Source organism: Lissotriton vulgaris, chromosome 4_1 (genome assembly GCF_964263255.1).
Source record: "Lissotriton vulgaris chromosome 4_1, aLisVul1.2, whole genome shotgun sequence".
Taxonomy (NCBI): Eukaryota; Metazoa; Chordata; class Amphibia; order Caudata; family Salamandridae; genus Lissotriton; species Lissotriton vulgaris.
The window spans coordinates 1707783612-1707802288 of record NC_141691.1 but is presented as its reverse complement, the minus strand read 5'-3'; the positions used below and the strand labels follow the sequence as shown (position 1 = coordinate 1707802288).

At 48.4% G+C, this 18677-nt stretch overlaps 1 protein-coding gene across 2 annotated transcripts in view; it reads left to right on the top strand.

Annotated features, from left to right (window-relative positions):
- The window catches only part of RUNX1T1 (RUNX1 partner transcriptional co-repressor 1), a 164598-nt gene that overhangs the window by 78204 nt on the left and 67717 nt on the right, over window positions 1-18677 (top strand). The window contains exon 1 of one of the 2 annotated variants that reach the window (XM_086965985.1): window positions 8704-9058. The exons of the other annotated variant lie outside the window; for it this stretch is intronic. Coding sequence (XP_086822111.1) covers window positions 8965-9058 — 94 coding nt within the window. The 5' untranslated portion in view covers window positions 8704-8964. Of the gene's footprint in view, window positions 1-8703; window positions 9059-18677 lie in introns of those variants that run through there. 2 annotated transcript variants of the gene reach the window in all.

Sequence of the window (18677 nt, the reverse complement as noted above, 5' to 3'; positions counted from 1 at the left end):
GCTATGCCCCTCCCCCCTTATATAAACAGTCATTACGATATCTGTGTCAGCAAAGTCCACTATAAAGACGTCAGCGCTTCGAGAAAATGTCACCGGCTCTGCTGAGAGCGCGCCTTTAACCTCCTCCCTCAGAGGACCGACCCAAACCAAGACGTGCCGATTTCGCCCGCTTGAGCTCTGCAGTCGGGGAGTTTTCCTGTTCGACGTCTTCATTATTGGTTTGGTGGTCCTGTGACAGGCCCCATCAATCACTGGCAATCAATGAAACGGGGCCAGGACAGCCGGCTCTGTTAACTGGTGAGGGCTCTGGTGCTTGTTTATGTCACTCTGTGGGCCTACCACAACTAATCACGCCACAGGTCAGATGATGACGAGGTGGTGATGTCGCATGTCCTCCCAGTCAGTATAGAGAGCCTATGAATACAGATGTTAGGCAGTTTCATCGATCGTATGGTACTCGATAACACTTGAACGGCGGCAGTCTTCCTGGATATCTGATGTGTTACAATATTGAGTTCTTCCATATTTCTGTAACTTTTTTAAAGCGCTGACATAATCCCAGTGGGTGTCAGGGCACTCTGCGAACAGATGAGTGTAATGCAATATAAAATATAATTTGTAATGATCCAGAAAGAATGCAAGTGTAGATAGCATTTTGAGAGCAGATGCGTTGCAGCAGACTCCTGTACACATTGAAATCTGTAGGTGTGTTACTAGACTTATAAAAAGTTAGGCGAACTCGCCAAAAAAGTGGAGCCTCGCCCTGCAAAGGGGGTGGAGGGGCGGTCTGTCTCTGTCAGCGATTAGTTAGTTACCGCGAGAAAACAGCCATGACTTCCAGGCTGCGCTCACCCCCAAACCTTCGAGTTTTGACAAAACTCTGGCATTTGAATGTGAATAGGTGGCTAATGGCTTGACTTTCTTTTCTGCAACTCGCCCATAAGAAATGCTGTTTCCCAATATGCTGCGCCAATTGGTAGCCAGTGGTCTGAGAGTGACCGTGGAACAAGCAAGCGAGGAAATTTGGACATTAGCGAGTCCGCCCCCCAAGCTGGTGCGCCCCTCCGGAGAAAGGGCCCACCCTGGGAAGAGGGGGTGCCCAGGGCCATCCATCAATGCTCGTTGGCCGATCATTGAGTGCCTTTCATTCACTTTATCAAGCCTTGCACACAAAGCCGGCGAGAAAAGGCCTTATTCAGCTTTGTTAAAGTCAACTAGGAGTAAAATGCTCCATTTGAACCCCTATTGCCCTGCGTTTTTGACTGTGTTAATGCAGTCCTGCTTAAAAGAGTGCCTTTCGTTTGGCTGCCCGAATCTCGGCACTATTAATTCTCTGCTGGTGAATGGCTGGTGGCAGGCCCGAGCAGATGGGGCAGAGGTTTGTGGCGGGTGTGTGCCTTTCAGTTCGGATCAATGGGAATCCCGCGCCTTTGAATTAACTCACTTAATACCCACTGCGTGGAGTCATGAATTCACAATGTATCACGAGAGGCGTCTATAAGTGGGCAGAGTGAGGGAGCCTGGGGAGAGGACGACTCGGGCGCACTCGTCACTTCTCCACTGCTGCAGGAACCCTCGGGGCTTACAGATGCATCTCACCGACTTCTTCTTCCCCCGGGGTGAGTCTGGCGTACTCTCTAGGGGTAAGTATGTCCTCTTCTGTAGAGGAGTGAGTCTGTCCTCTGTGGAGACGGGTGAGTCTGTTCTCTGTGCAGGAGTGAGTGTGTCCTCTGTGCAGGAGTGAGTCTGTCCTCTGTGGAGGGGTGAATCTGTTCTCTGTGAAGGGGTGAGGCTGTCCTCTGTGGAGGGGTGAGTCTGTCCTCCTCTGTGCAGGAGTGAGTCTGTCCTCTGTGGAGAGGTGAGTCTGTCCTCTGTGGAGGGGTGAATCTGTTCTCTGTGAAGGGGTGAGGCTGTCCTCTGTGGAGGGGTGAGTCTGTCCTCCTCTGTGCAGGAGTGAGTCTGTCCTCTGTGGAGAGGTGAGTCTGTCCTCTGTGGAGACGGGTGAGTCTGTTCTCTGTGCAGGAGTGAGTCTGTCCTCTGTGCAGGAGTGAGTCTGTCCTCTGTGGAGGGGTGAATCTGTTCTCTGTGAAGGGGTGAGGCTGTCCTCTGTGGAGGGGTGAGTCTGTCCTCCTCTGTGCAGGAGTGAGTCTGTCCTCTGTGGAGAGGTGAGTCTGTCCTCTGTGGAGGGGTGAATCTGTTCTCTGTGAAGGGGTGAGGCTGTCCTCTGTGGAGGGGTGAGTCTGTCCTCTGTGGAGAGGTGAGTCTATCCTCTGTGGAGGGGTGAGTCTGTTCTCTGTGGAGGGTGAGGCTGTCCTCTGTTGAGGGGTGAGTGTTCTCTGTGCAGGAGTGAGTCTGTTCTTTGTGGAGGGGTGAGTCTGTTCTCTGTGCAGGAGTGAGTCTGTCCTCTGTGGAGGGGTGAGTCTGTTCTCTGTGCAGGAGTGAGTCTGTCCTCTGTGCAGGAGTGAGTCTGTCCTCTGTGGAGGGGTGATGCTGTTCTCTGTGCAGGAGTGAGTCTGTCTTCTGTGGAGGGGTGAATCTGTTTTCAGTGAAGGGGTGAGGCTGTCCTCTGGAGGATGTCCTCTGTGGAGGGGTGAGGCTGTCCTCTGTGAAGGGGTGAGTCTATCCTCTGTGTAGGGGTGAGGCTGTCTTCTGTGGAGGGGTGAGATTGTCCTCTGTTGAGGGGTGAGTCTGTTCTCTGTGGACGGGTGAGGCCATCAACGTCTGTGGAGGTGTGGGTATGTTGTTTATTTTGGAGGGGTGAATGTCGCCCTCTGTTGAGGGGTGAGTTTATTGTCCTTTGTAGGGGTGAGTCTGTTGTCCTCTGTGAAGGGGTGAATCTGTCGTCCTCTGTGAAGGGGTGAGTCTGTCGTCCTCTGTGAAGGGGTGAGTCTGTCGTCCTCTGTGAAAGGGTGAGTCTGTCATCCTCTGTAGGGGTGAGTCTGTCATCCGTTTTGGATGGGTGAGTCTGTCGCCCTCTGTAGGGGTGAACCTTCTAGCCTCTGTGGAGGGGTGGGTATGGCGTCTATTTTGGAGGGGTGAGTGTCGCCCTCTGTTGAGGGGTGAGTCTATCGTCCTCTGTTGTGTGAATTTGGTGTCCTCCGTGGCTGCGGGTTTGTAGGTTTACAGTGCGGTGCAGGGCGGTGTTGAATATGTTACACCAACAGACTCTTTGTTGGCTGATGAGAGGAATGACACAGGCTTGTCTGTCAGGGCTGCGTTTATTGATTTGTGTGGATTGATGTGTACACGTGACACCATCACAGACACTTATTTTATGTCATGTTTACATTTAATTAATGCGTTTTTATTTAGTGCCACACCACTCTTGATTGTCGTACGTCCAAAAGATATTTTTTTTTCGGTGAAAGCTGAAAAAAATCGTAGTTTGGGGCTGCATTTACATTGTGTGGGTTAAGGCACGTTGCCAGGGTGTCTTCTCTAGGATAGTGTCCTTCACATGGGCGTAGTTAGACTTTGAAGGATTTTGTAGTGAAAAAATGAAGCATAATGAGTTTCGACTGTTTCCTATTACATCTAGTTGTCCACATGTGGGTGTTTGTGTGTTTGCTGATTTTCTATAGAGAAAATTACTGTTGTTTCCAGGTGTGTTGTGTGTATGTTTTCTCTAGGGCATCTTTAAGTCTTTTATTTCTGTCTATATGTGACTATTTCATATTTTTCATTAACTGAGAGAATATATATACATTTTTATCATTGGATGTCATGAGTGATGTAATATGTGAGGTCAAGAGCAGTGCATTGCAGGGGGCGCAAGTTTTAGTCAGCTCACTAACTATAACAGCTGAATTTCTATCGTTTTGTATGAGTGACACCTGAGCTTAACTGTAACGTCTCTGTAACCTTTGTTTTTTTAGTGAATTTCTAAGTTTTTTACCAACTAGTCGAATTTGCAGAGTGGTGGCGAAAGGGGGCTGGCGCTCCAACCAGCTTTCAGGAACCAGGCTGTGTAAGACTTACAGGAGGTACCAGGAGGGCTTATTGGCCCCCAAGGTCCCTCAGGAGTAAAGTGGACTTCATCCCCAAACCAGTAGGGCACCACGAGCCATGTTTGCAGAGGGGTGGAGAAAGGGGGCATGTTGACCTCTTAGCAATCCAGTGTGTGGGACTTACTGGAGGTTACAGAATGGATGGTTGTCCCCTTAAGACGTCCGTGAAGGACCAATCACTCCTCCTATTACCTCCAGTAAGTCCCACACAGCGGTATTGCTGGGACCTGGTAGGAGGCAAAGCCCCTTTCTCCACCACTCTGCAAACGCACCTCCTGGCGCACTACTAGTAGGCGGATGAAGCCCCCTTGACCATTGAGGGTCTTTGGGGGGTAACTGCCCCTCCTGTTACCTCACAAAGTCCCATGCTGTGGGTTTTCTGAGAGGTTTTTGGTAGCGACGCCCCCTTTCTCCACCACTCTGCATACATTGCTCCTGGTGCACTACTAGTTTGGGGATGAAGTCCCCTTGGCTCTTCAGGGTCTTTAGGGGCTAACAAGCCCTCCTGTTACCCCCAGCTGGATTGTTGAGAGGTCGTCAGAGGCCACACCCCCTTTCTCCACCACTCTGCAAATGTGCCACTTGCCGCACACTTCTGCTTGGGGGAAGAGGTCCACTTTAGTCCCGAGGCCCTCAGGAGAGAAGGGGACCTCAGTGCGCAGGCTGATCACCACAACATTTTCAAGACAGCAGTTGAAGTGACTGACAGTAGTTTTGAAAATTGTGCGAGAATTTGTCAAATGCCACCAAAGTTATTGGAAAATGAAAAAAAGCTATTCCTATGGAAACTACATCCTAACTATAACTATCTACTGGCGACCACCAGTAGGTAATATATACGCTCTAGTGTTGCTAATTCATAATCCAGGACTGGGTCCTGTAGAAATCCTTTATAATTGGTCAATTGGCATTTTTTGGTGGGGAAGAAGTGTTACATACCTAATATGCCACCTCTTGGCATCTCTGGTCACTGCTCCTGGCTCCCTCAGACATACACATTCGGCCAGTACCAATGGGTAAAGGTGTAAGCATCTTGGCGAGACTGCCTTTATGGTGCAATAGAATATCACATCTGGATGAGAATGCATCCGAGGAATGTTACTAAGAGAGCTGGACACTGGCCGGGCATGAGAAATAACTGGCAGGAACGCAAGATTGTGACACCAAGTCAGGGCCGGACTGGCCATACCTAGCACTGGTCAGTTCCCCGGCAGGCTGGAAGGGTGGGTACAGGTTTTGTTACGGGGGTGGGTTTTGCAGTGGTGCTGCAATATGTGCCTCAATAACAAACAGCAAGCAAACATTTCCTGCCTCTCGGAGCGGGCAGTGCTTCCCCGGGGGATGGCCCGAATAAATTGTCAGGGCTGCTTTTTTGTTCCAAGTCCGGGTCTGCACCAAGTGCTGCTGGGTCTGGACTCAGAGATGAGTAACCAGGGAGTGCTGAGGAGCTTGCACTGTAACCTGGGTAGCCAGGGGTTGCTGAGCAGACTGGCCTTGGAGCTGAGTAGCCAGGGGGTGCTGAGGAGCTTGAGATATATAACCAGGGAGTGGTGAGAAACCTGGACTAGGTGCTGGGTAACCAGGGAGTACTGAGGACCCTGGACTGCAACTATATAATCAGGGAGTGCAGAGGAGCCTGCACTGGGACTATATACCCATTTGGTGTTGAGTAAGGAGCCTGGATTTCATCCCAAGGTAACTGTGACAACCTTGGGCTTAGAGCTGGAGACTGGATAAACAGTGGGAAGCCTCTGAAGGAAACTGGAGATCGGGGGAGTGCTTGAGGACTCTCACCCGGGAGCTGAGGCAAATGAGGTGCTGAGGACCCTTCACTGAGAGCTGAACACTAGGGAATCTGGAGGTGGCTGGACTGGGAGCTGGATAGTAGGGAAGACTAACGCGCGTAGGCCAGAACATGGAGACTAGGGAAGGCTGAGGCACTTGGGCTGTGAGATGGAGGCTGGGAGTGTGCCAAGACGTCACTAGGCCAGGTGAGTGCTGAGCAGCCATGGGCTGGAGCTGGAGGCAAGGGAGGAAGGATCTGGAGACCAGCGGATAGCTGAGGAGTCGGGCGTTGACTCAGGAGCTTGGAGCCGGAGCTGGTGCCCAATGGACTGCTGAAGAGTCTAAGTTGGGCGCTAAAGGCCATTGGGCCTCTAAGGGGCCTGTGCTGGGGCCACGAGACCAGTTGACTGTTGAGTTGCTTGCGACAGGAGCTGGATGCATAGAAGAGCAACCACTGGCGGGAAATACTTCTCCCACCTCGCTGCCAAGACATGGAACACCTTCCCACTGAGCCTACGACAGACCCAAGACCTGCTGACCTTCAGGAGGATACTCAAGACCTGGCTGTTCGTTCGGTAGCGCCCCCCCTTCCCAGCGCCTTGAGACCCTCGCGGGTATGTAGTGTGCTTTACAAGTGACTGATTGATTGATTTACAGGTGACTGATTGATTGATTTACAAGTGACTGATTGATTGAGACTGAGGAAGTATTGAGGAGTCTGCCTCGGGTTGGCCATCTTCCATGGGGAGGCTCTCTGGGGGCCGAGTGTATGTGCAACTATCCACTGCGCCAAGGATCTCTTCAGGGTCATACTGGGACAGAAAATAGTCCCATGCATCACAACAATAGTGCCTCCCCCCCCCCCCCCCCGCCCATTAGTTAGTTAGTTAGCTAAAACAAAAAAAGAGGACCATGCTTACAAAATGAACTTTGAACTTGTAAAGACACGCTGCGTACATTTTTTTGCAAGCTATTTAACCCCACATGCTTGCTGAAGACGATGTTTGTTTTAATATCAGGGACATCAACAGTAAAAAACCGGCACAGCAGGCTATTAAACAGGCCCACAGAATCCCCCAAACCGGCCCACACGCTCTCCATTCTGACCAGCCCTCTGGGCACTGCCTGGTTGCCCGATAGGCCAGTCCGACCCTGGTTCTTTGAGCACGAAAAGGAACACAAAGCCTCTGTTCCACTCTCAATGAGACCTCCTCGGGAGGGCAGTGTGAAAAGTGAACCTACGTGGGGAATATTTTCGTCCCCCCCCCTAACCTGCCAGTGTTTTGATCCTTCCAAGTGAATGGCAAGGGGCAGGAAAGGACAGAGCGCCTCTCTCCGGTTCCCCCAGCACACGGCTAATTGATTATAAAAGGAAGCTCTGTGAAGCTTGCTGGCACCCGGCCCCACCAGGCTGGCTCTCACTAAACTGCCATCCATTATCGCGCGCTCATTACCGCGGACGGCTAACTATGATGAGCGCGGGATTGGCCTCATAAATAGGGCGCGCGATCGCGATGGTGACAGGGCAGAGCCATCTTTGTGAAATGTGGGCCGCCACCCTGACACTGACGGATTTTTGTTGCAGGGTTGGGTGAGGTGAGCTGCTTTGGGAGGGCTTTGGAACAGCGTGGTCGCTCAGGGGGGCGAGGAGTCGGTGACTGCATCCGGTCGCCTCTCTCACTGCTTCTGGGCGGAGGACACCCCTGTTCTTCCATCTCTATCACCCTCTCCTGACTCTCTTAATGTTCCGTTTATCACGCCTTTTCCTTATTCTCTCTATCTTACTCTCTCTCTTTCTACCACACGTTTTCGCCATTCTCTTCTCAATCCCTCGATCGACCACCCCTTCCCTCCCCTTTCGCCCCTCTCTCATTCATATGTGTTATCCAATAAATGCATTTAACTTTTCCCAGCACTGCTAATTCTCTCTCTGTGGTCGGGTGGATGGGTACATGGGTGGATGGCCGATGGATGGGTGGGTGGGTGGATACGCAGTGGAGTGCATGGACGGATGGGTGGAGTTTTGGGCAGGTAGATGGATGGAAGGAGGCAAACACATGCCATAAAAGCTGCTGTCCGCTGGCCCGTCCCTGTATCTGGCCTGTCGCGGAAGGCGTGCCAGCCAGGCTATGCTTCTCTTCCGAGGCAAGGCGCTGCCACAAAGCACTCAACGGCGACCGCTGGGAGGAAAATCGCCATCCCGCGCGAGATACGACTCTGCAACAAAGGCTGGCACTTTATGTATCATGGTGTCCATTAAAGCTGATTAGGCGCGCGCGCCGAGCCCAGCCGGGCATGGGGGGCTGGCGTAGGGTGCGCAGAAACCAGGGCACGGGGTGGCTTGGCGCCTGGGATGGGCTGTGCCAGGGCGGCCCAGTCCTCATCTTCCGCGGGCCCGTCAGCTAAGGCAGGGGAGCGCGGGGCACGTGTTTACAGCCCATCAATGGCGAGGCCCAGGGGGCCGCCAGCTCTGTGGAGAAATAAGTGGCTGCGCGTAAGTGACCACTGCGCCGCACATGCCGCACAAAAAGCCGACAAAGGGACGGACGGGAGACTTTTGTTCGCCGGGACAAATGGTCGTATTAAAAAAATCATTAAAACGTGCTGTTTACAGACGCAGCCTTAATATTCCCACGTAAATAAACAAACGCGGTTTTACCAAGCAAACAAAAAGTTGCTGCGAATCTCAGTAATTTCCCAGTAATTATTTTTGTATTGCGACGGGGCGGATACGGGGGGTGTATTAGTCCATCGAACTATATGTCTTTGTAAGACAAATTGGCAGATCTAATCGGCGATTAGAAGGGTTAACTTTGGAGGGCATGAATAATTCAGCATTAAACATTGCTGAGCAGCACTCGGCTTCCTGTCCCCGGTCCCCGGGAAGTTGCGGGGAGAGGTGGAGGGAGCCGGTGCCGGGCTCAGGGGAGCCGGGCGCCTGTGATTTGCCCGCACACACTCCTCGCTGTCATTGCTCCGCCTGAAGAGACGGGGCTGGGTTCAAGGCCACATGTGCGCCTGTCATCAGTCACATTTCTGCTCCAAGTGCGATCGGCGGTGTCAGCTCTCCATCTGTCTCTGCGCGGCGAAGGCGGGCGCCTGGCAGCCTGCTGCTGCTGCTGCCGCTCCCCGAGGCTAGGCTGGCCCAGCTCCCCGCCTCGGCCCTCCCCCCATGCCGGATCTGCGGGCTCCGAGACCCGGTGGAGCCGCCTGCACTGCCCCGGCCAGCCCTGCGCAGGGGAGCACGGTGCGTCCGAGGATGCCCGGTGAGTGAGCCGCCGCTGTGTGTCTGTGGGTGTGCTGTGGTTACGCTCCGGGGTGCGCCGTGGCGGGGCTGCGGTGAGGGGACGGCACGATGCGTCGGAGAGGCTTTCATTATTTGAGGGACCCCCGCTTGAGCAAAGACTTGTTTCATGTAGGTTTCCGCGTTATATCTGCATGCCTTTCCCGCAGATGGCATAGCTGTTTGTGCCGGTGGAGTTAAGGGATCTTTACCGAATGCATCACTAACCCTCTGATCGGAGCTCCGTGGCCATGTAGGAAAGCACCCTTAGAGCAAAGACCGAAATAACAGATAGCTTACTGCCCTTCTGACGCACCGTGGACTCGTTGCACGAATCAATGGCCATATACATTTGTTATTGCATTGTGTAGCGCCAAGAATGACAGCGAATGAATGGCATTCTCAGCGCTTTGTGCTTTGGCGGAGTACAGATTAAAGCATGTGATGGAAGCAAGTTACAGACATGTAGTGTGGCTTCTTCGGTCTGGTGGCGCAGTGGGGGTCAGTAGCGGGGCCCCACGAAGGGGCACTGGAGGAAGAGTGGTTCTGGGGCATCTAATTCTGCTAGTATGGCAATGCACACAAACACACCCGTAACCGCTTGCTGCGCCAGAAGCTTCATCCAGTGGGGCTTAGTGAAGGCTGCGGTGTCCGCTTGTGTTTGGCAGTGTTTGGGGACGGAGAGTGGTGGCAGGGAGCTGTCACGGGCAGGGCACACACCGCCCGTGAGCCGGAGATGGGCGAGCCATCTACAGCTGGCAGTCACGAGGGGCCCTCGGCCCCAGTTCCGAGGGCCTGTGGCCCTCCAGCAGCTGGTGTTTTGAAACCCGATCTGTCTGGCAGCAAGTGCACGGCAGGCACGGGCAGTTGTCTCCGGAATGTTTGTCTTTGGACGGGTGGCCCGGTGTTTGTTGACGCTGGGGGTTGTGACACCCCAGTGGGGTCTCCTGTTTGCTTTGAGCACGAGTGCTGGCCTTGGCCAGCAGGGCAGCGCGCCTGGCACACGAGCACGTGTGGGTGATGTGGCAGCAAGCCGTGAAAGGTCAACCAGACCCTCCACCCTGACCAGTGTGCGCCAGGTGCCCTCAATACCGGGGTGACAGAATGCGGAACACTCCTCTGACTCTGCACGCCTTTGCCATGTTGGCTATTCTTACTGTGTAAGGCCTAATGTTACATTCGTGGCTTTTCCCTAAAATGGCAGCGCGCAGAGTGTGTTGCAGTTTAATACCCCCCCCACCCGCCCAACAGGGGTCCTGTGAAATCTTCCACAGCTGTGGGCGAGAGCCCACGCAGTGCACCCCCGTGCAGACTGGCACAAGGGCATGTGCCATCCACACTTTCCTTCTGCTGGGCAGACTACCCCTTGAGCTTTGTGAGTGCTTTCATGCAACAAACATTGCTGGCCGGTGGATGCGAGTCCACCCATGGGTCCAAGCAGTTGTGAGAATGAGGTACCGCGACGCACTCAGCGATGCACTTCTACACTGATGTTAAATACACATATGATATATTTCTGCAGACACGCAGAGAGTGATGTGTTATTTATTACCTTTATTGAGCCATGAGCTATGAAAGGGGGAACCTCAAGTGCTTTGTTCATCCCGTCCTCCACCAAAGACAGTTATCAATACTATATTACTCAAAGTAGAACTGTTTATATGGTTTATCTCATGCTGTTTATATGCTGTGTAGAAGTTATTTAGGCAAAATGATTTAACTGCAGACTAATCTTATTAAGGAGGTCTTGTGAGAATGGTCCCAGCATTTGTAAAGAAACTCGAATATTGAAATAGACAAAAATAAGCATTATTTCTCAAGTTAGTGATGCTGTATTATCGTAATAATACATATATGCTTGTGTGTGCACGCATGCACACACCCACAATCAATCAATCAATCAATCAATCAATCAATCAATCTATCTATCTATCTATCTATCTATCTATCTATCTATCTATCTATCTATCTATCTATCTATCTATCTATCTATCTATCTATCTATCTATCTATCTATCTATCTATCTATCTATCTATCTATCTATCTATCCATCCATCCATCTATACATACATATTTTATTATAGGAGAATTACATCAAAGAAGCCACTAATACCGTGCCTACTTTTGTTGTATAAGATGTTCACTACCTGCTTTATTTATTATAAATAAATTGCTCTTGTGTTTGGTGGAGCAACGCAAACATCATACTCTCCTTACCAGAGTTGATGAGGGGACATTTAGGGATTCCAGATTACAATTCCAGTGACCAACTCTTTATCTTCCCATCCTTTGTGGGTTTTTGAGCAGGAGCATGTCTTCAAGGCTTATGGGAGACTAGGGGATTTGTTGTGTTGTGGCAGTCTGAAAAGAAGTCCAGTTCACTAGACCCCAAGACCTGTGAGCAGGGTTAGTTTTTGGTCGAAGAGCTTTCTGAGGTGCTAGTTATGCCTCTAAGGGTTGGGTGGCTAGAGGTGGTTTGAGTTGGGGAAGTGAACTGGAACGCAGGTCATCTCTCGTGACCACAGGCACCAGGGGGAGGACTGACCGCTTTTGGCTCAGTATACTGGACTGTATGCCATTGATTCAAGAGATGGATAGAGAAAATGCCATGATGAAGGGAAACAGGACATACTCTGTGACCACAAGTGATGTTGCTTCTTGACTGGGAGTGTTCTGAGGAACAGAGCATCTAATGAAAGGATGGAGAGTTGAGAGTTCATTTCATGCTGTTTCAATTGCCTTACTGAAGCGCCTTGAAACTCTGCCTGGACTGTATGCTGTGACATTTGAATTTATTTCCAATAATAAATAAAAAACAATTAAGAAAAGAAGAAGCATTGTTCTGAGGTATGGAAATGCACTTTATATAGGCCCTGTCACATGTTATAAAGGCCATAGTCTACGTGGTCACCTGTTAAAGTGGTGTATCCTGAAGTCCAAGCCGTGCCCCATTGCTCCATCCGATGAGAAGATATGACGAGAGGGTGCTGCATTTTGAAAAAGACTGTCACCATTGTCCTCATGGATTGTAGGAGATGGGCTGGTCATATGTCGAGCTTCCAAGGATTCTGTGAGACGGGGTTGGTATTTGATGGCAGAGTAGTCTTCAAAGAGAGCTATGCCCTGTGCCCTCATGGGATGTTCGAGAGAGATGATCCGTGGAGTGTGAGCAGCCTGGTAAGAAGGCCGTGGCCGTGGAAGGCCGCGGCCCATGGCTGTAAGTGCTGTGGAAATGATGATGATGGTCAGTGCTGCCGGGCAGCTCGGGAAGAAGGCTGTTTGAGAGGTGCTGCTCTATTACTGCAAAGTAGTTTGGGGTGATGTCCATATGCACTACTCCCAAGAACTGTGGGAGACGCAGCAGATCTTTTATAGGGTAATAGTCATGGAAGAAATATATAACCATGGCCTGAAGGGCTGTGTGAGGAGTGAATTATTAGTTATGGGGGTACACATTTGGACGAAAGCCATGTCCTTAGCACCCAAGAACTACGTGAGTGGGGATGCTGTTTGATAGGGTGATAGTGTGGAAAGGAACGCATGCCCCATGGACTGTGGGAAATGAGGCTGACATGTGGGTCTAACGTGACCACGGAGATGGCTTAATCCGCACACATATCTCTATGATACATAAAGCAGCTCTGAAAGGCAGTGTGTGATTTTCTCAAGGAAGCAGACGCCTGCCTGCAGAAGACTTTGGCTCCTGGCACCGTGACAAGCTGTTTCCCTGAAAGGACAATCCGCGATCAGAGCCACAGCGGCCCTTGAAGAAAGCTCCTCTTTCAGAAGATGGCCCGCCATTAGGTCAGACCACCCTTTTCCCTGCTCCTGGGCTCCAGATGTGCCTGAATCTGTTCTTTTTTGTATTAAGTTCATGTTTCAGAAATGGATTTGTTTGCAGAATCTGGTTTTACTTAAGTCATCTCCATCCTGGAGTGCATTTCATAAATTGCCCACATATTTTTCTTAGCAGAGAACTTAACTGGCTGTAATTTCTAACACATGGCCGCGCCATGTGATATTTTCAGGGGCTTGCATGGAGCTGGGAAGGTCCCTGCAGAAATGGATCCATCATCCCACCGCCAGACCCACTTTTTTTTCTTTTGAATGTTGCTGCATTTTCCATTTAGCAGAACTATACATTAGCTGGCGTTCTGTGGTTGTAAAACAGCACAATTCTGATTGTAAAGCACATGGCCCTTTTATTATCTGCTGAAAATGTAGTTGCCTTTCAAAGCCACTGTGCGCAAGTCTGTTTTTCAGTTTCCAGTATGTCTGCATGTTAGTGACCAGTTGCTTCAAGAGTGGAAACACAGAACTTTTCCGGGTATTCCTTGTGCTGCAGTTCACGTAAATGTGGATAGCAGACCGAAACTCGTATTCAGGTGACATAAAAAAATCGAAAAAAACTTGCGCATTTTCCACAAACAACACTGTATTTCTAAACACATCAGACAGGCTAGCTAGCACCTAGCTCATTTTCTGTCGCTTTTTCAAAGGAAAAGAATAAATGCTAATAAAAACCAAGCAGCTAATACTTGAAATAATCCAATTACATATCCAAATATGTAATGACATATTTTATTCTATCTTGCTAAGCTATCTGGCCCCAATGCTTCCAAAGTGTGTAATGCGTCGGATTCTCCGAGTGCACTTCCTTGGATATGGGATTATTGGGGTTTGACCAAACCACATAGGAAGAAATCACGCACCAAGTCCCTTTCATAACTCCCCCCTCGAGCAGATGACCTGTTAACATCCAATGACACTTTCTGCCCAGTTGTCCTGTTTTGTCTTCTAGCTCAACCAGAATGGACATCATTAAACCATAAACCTACACTTAAATTGCACTTCCAGAAGTTGGTTCGTGAATTTCATAACCTAAAGTATGGTGCTTAGGCATGTAAGATGGGATTGAAGGGTGTCATAAACCACGAGGACCAAGATGTAGACAAAACACCCTTATTTAGAAAAGGGTTAATAATAACAATTTTTGAACTCTATTTGGAAGGACAACCAGTTTGTCAAGCAGTCTTTACAAAGAATCCTCCATTTTGTGAAATCCATTTAATTCACGCCTTCTGATGCACCATACACCTGAAAGTTTTACAGTTTGATGAGAAGACAAATAATTTAACAGGGAAGTAGCTTTATAATGTACATTTATTCTAAGATAAAATCTCTTTCTAATGACCACATCACAAGCCTTTTCTCTATAATACATTTCGTTTCTCCAGTGACAGGTTTTGGCTAGTATTGAGAATATTTTTCTGTGCAATCCAACAATGGTTTGCAGCTAGAGTTCCATGTACCCATTAGTAGAAGCAGGGGCTCTGACTGCAAGAGCAAGCAGTAAGTCTGCGAAAGGGTGCAACCAGTTTCGGCGGGCTCACAGTGGCTCTGGTGTACTATACTTTGCACAACTGTTGCATGATATGATCTACTGTATAAACATACACGATCAGTTTCAAGCAAGGAGCAGGATCACATGTTATAATGCAGCCACACATGATGTGAAAAACACTAAAAAAGTGAGCAGGGTCAGTAGTGATTTGCATTCGGTGGGCTTTTGAATACAGCAATTGTCACTGGTTAGACTATTTGCAAGCATTTATCCTATCAATGTTTGAGCGTTTAATTGTCAATAGTATGCTTGGAAACCAGAGACCGGTACAGCTTTCCAAGCCTCCTACTGCAAGGTTTGTTTAAAGCCCAAAAATAAGTACATTAGCACTCATCCAAGGAGTACATCTATGGATGCAGATTTACTGCTTTTTGGTAAACCACTCACCATATATTTAAGTTTCCACTCCAAAAAATGAACAAATTAAACAGCTCTCAGTATAAGGAGAACAACAAGAAAAACTGACAGACATAACAGACTCTACTCTGAGCGCACAGACCCAACTTCCAAGCCAAGAATGCATTTAGGGTGTGTCACACCTCAAAGAACCCCCCTGAAACTATGCCTCTGCGTATTCTAACTGGGCCTGGAAGTTCTCCAATAGAATTCATGATTACGGTCACATAGAACACAATGGCCTGGTGTTTGTACCCTGGGATCACTTATTTTAAAAGTATTTTCACTGCACGCACCCTTCTTTGTCTGTGCCACAAGAAGCCTTAGTGGTAGAGCTGTCAAATTGGTGCATGTAGGCAGGACTCCATAGTTTGAGCCCTCTCCTTTTACAAATCATTTTTATCAGGTGACTGATGGCCCTGTGTAGTAAGCGTGAATTACAAATATAGGTGGGCGCAATAGCATATTTGAAGGGCAGTCCAAACCAGAGACAAACCAACGGTCTGGCCTGGCTTTGAGAGTGCATCCCCAAGCCATGAAAATGCTTGCCATGTATCTCTTACAACAAACATAATGTCAATATATGACGCAGTCTCTTCAAAATAAAAAAACGTGGTTTTCTTTAACATGCAGAAGTGTTTCTTCTTAGTACCTCAGATTATATCACGGTATAGACATTATTAAAAGGGATAGTTTTTAAACATGATCAAAGAAACAATAATGGCTCGCACCCCTCCAACGACTATGCCCTTAGTGAACTAAGAGACAAGTCAGTTGTCATGTAAAAACTAAATATTACTTTTACACTTATTATAGATGGAACAACGTTTTAGGCTATTAACTCAAACATAAGAGGCGCTTGTACAGTGCACATCCTGAACTCAAGTACCTAAAAGTGCTCTCATATATGATTTTAAAAAAAGGAGGCTTTGAAAAAAAAATGTTGCTTTTATCACACAGTTTGGACAAGCAAAGAAGCCGGTATTGATTCCAGGCAATCTGGTTTCACCTTTAACAATTCAGTCACCTGTTGAATATACATCGCTCTCTCTCTTGCTTTGCATCAAAGGAAACTTTTTTGGCTTTTATTCTCGGCCAACACTGAAAATTCACACAGACATAGCAGACCTGACCCAGAGCCCCATACCAAACTACTAAGCCAAGAATGCATTTATTTGGGGGGTGTCACACCCCAAACACCCCCCACCCAAAGCTTTGCCCCTGTGTAGCACTTTCCTGGGAGGGTCCAAGTACCCCATAAGAAAAATAAAAAACATGCAGTTTCAGACATATTTAGCTTGCAATCATGTGGCCAACGAATGAAAGATTTTGTAGACTTGGGCTCATGTAGCTCCAGTTGTGCATCTGGTCATTGGAAACCATTTTAGACTGGACCTGTGTGCATTCAACTGGGAAAGGAAACCGGGACTTGTAGCTGAGACCATTCGGTCATTCTTTGGATCAGAAAGTCGTATGGAGAGTATTCTGATAGAGTCAGGAACTGCTGCACGAAGAATAGTCTGGTGTCTAGTGGTTCAGTCCCCTTTTTCCCTCTCCAACAACCCTCATTATCTCAACTTCTGTAACATCCTAAAAATAGTTGTTGAACCCCTGACACGGACTGTCTCACCCTCTTGTCCTCTTGCAAACTCTTAAATCCACTGCAATCTGTCTTTAGCAGATTCCACTCAACAGTACCAACTCTGCCTATCACAGACACCTCTCTTCCATTCTTGTCTTTGCTCTTTAAGCTTCTAGTTGTACTTACCTGAGTGTTTCACACCTCTGGTGGTGCCATCTACACAGAAAACTGCTTTTGCTAGGGATCACCTTTGGCATGATTTCGGACTCCCCGAGCTAATCTCAATTCACTTACAATCACTTGCAGATCAAGTGAGGCGTGGGCTCATTACTCAGTACTGGTTGTAATGAAATCCACTCATCTCTCTTGGTAGCTTTAGCAGGTTTGGCTGTGCCATGTCAGAAGCAATAGATAGATCGCCCAGATATATTTGAGGATGGAGGAGCCCAGTAGGTCAGGGGGGTGGAAGGCTCCTGTGTGGATTAGTTCTCCTTTTTTTGACCTATAAGCCATTTCGCACCTGACTGCTATCACTTATTCAGTGAGCAGAATCTAGCTGAATATTGATTCAGCCCTAGCACTGCTGCAAGGTAGATTGGGAGGAGGAGAGCAGAAGAGTCTCTGTAACCGTACAGTTCTAATAGTAATGAATGACTGCTCAGTCTCTAATGGAGAAGCATCTTATTGAGGTGGTCACCATATATTTTGATTAACAAGCTAATTGATAGCTTCCTTGCAGATGTTACTCTGCTATTCACTCAGATCTGCAAAGCAGAGGTATCATACACACTTTGAGATTGCAGATACATTTTCGATTTAGTTTTAGTCAATTAAAGTGGTCTTAATTGGTGGCAAGTTAGTAGCAGCATAAAATAAGTTAAACATGTCCTAAATTAGGTAAATGTTATTTAAGGAAGTAACTGAGACAACGTCAGCCATTTTATATTTAGTTTCCTTGGTATGTTGTAAAATATTGCATGTGCGTGTATATAGCTGGCCTTTGGTGCTGACATATTAAGAACAGTGTTCACAAAATTGAAAACTTTTCAAGTATGCTGAAGAGGATACAATACCCTTTAGTAATCTGCTCTGTGAAACAACCTGTGTTAATTTGGCAAATTAGTTTCTCTTTAGTGTTTAATAGAATTAAATATGTCGGAAAAGATTAGATGGTTCTGAACTTTTTTCCTTATTCAGCTGGTCTTTCTATGTTTTCTTGTCTCAGCTGGTTGTATGGTGTTTTTTGCTACCCGCTGGAGTTGACATGTGTTCTAGTGTCAGCTGGTCTTACGATGTTTTATAGTAGTAGCTGGATTAAGGTGTGGTCTATTGGCAGCTGTTCTTGAGGCGTGTTGCATTGTCAGCTGGATTTGAGGTGTGTTACAATGTCAGCTGATCTTTTGATCTGTTCCAGTGGCAGCTGGTCTTTCGTTCTGTTCTAGTAGCAGCTTGAGATGAGGTGTGTTCCAAAGCCAGCTGGTCTTGAGGTGTGTTCCTGTATCAGCTGAACTTGCGGTGTTTGCTAGTAATAGCTGGATTAAGGTGTGTTCTAGTGGCAGCTGGATTTTAGGCGTGTTCCAATGTTAGCTAATCTTTCGGTGTGTTATGTTAGCAGCTGGAGTTTAGTTGTGTTCCACTGTTAGCTGGTATTGTGGTGTTTCTATTCGTAGCTGGATTGAAGTGTGTTCCAACTGCAGCAGGTCTTGAGGTGTGTTTTAGTGGCAGCAGCTATTGAGGTGTGTCCTAGTGGCAGCAACTCTTGAGGTGTGTTCCAGTGTCAGCTGGTCTTGCAGTGTGTTCTAGTGGCAGCAGTTCTTGAGTTGTTTTCCAGTGTCAGCTGGTCTTGCACTGTTCCTATTAGCAGCTAGAGTTGAGGTGTCTTCCAGTGGCAGCAGGTCTTGAGTTGTGTTCCAGTGGCAGCTGGTCTTGCGCTGTTTCTATTTGCAGTTGGAGTTGAGGTGTGTTCCAATGGCAACAGGTCTTGAGTTGTGTTCAAGTGGCAGCTGGTCTTGTGCTGTTTCTGTTAGTAGCTGGAGTTGAGGTGTGTTCCTACGGCAGCAGGTCTTGAGGTGTGTTTTAGTGGCATCAGGTCTTGAGTTGTGTTCCAGTGTCAGCTGGTCTTGTGGTGTTTTGTATTAGCAGCTGGAGTTGAGGTGTGTTCCTTCGGCAGCAACTCTTGAGTTGTGTTCCAGTGTCAGCTGGTCTTGCAGTGTGTTCTA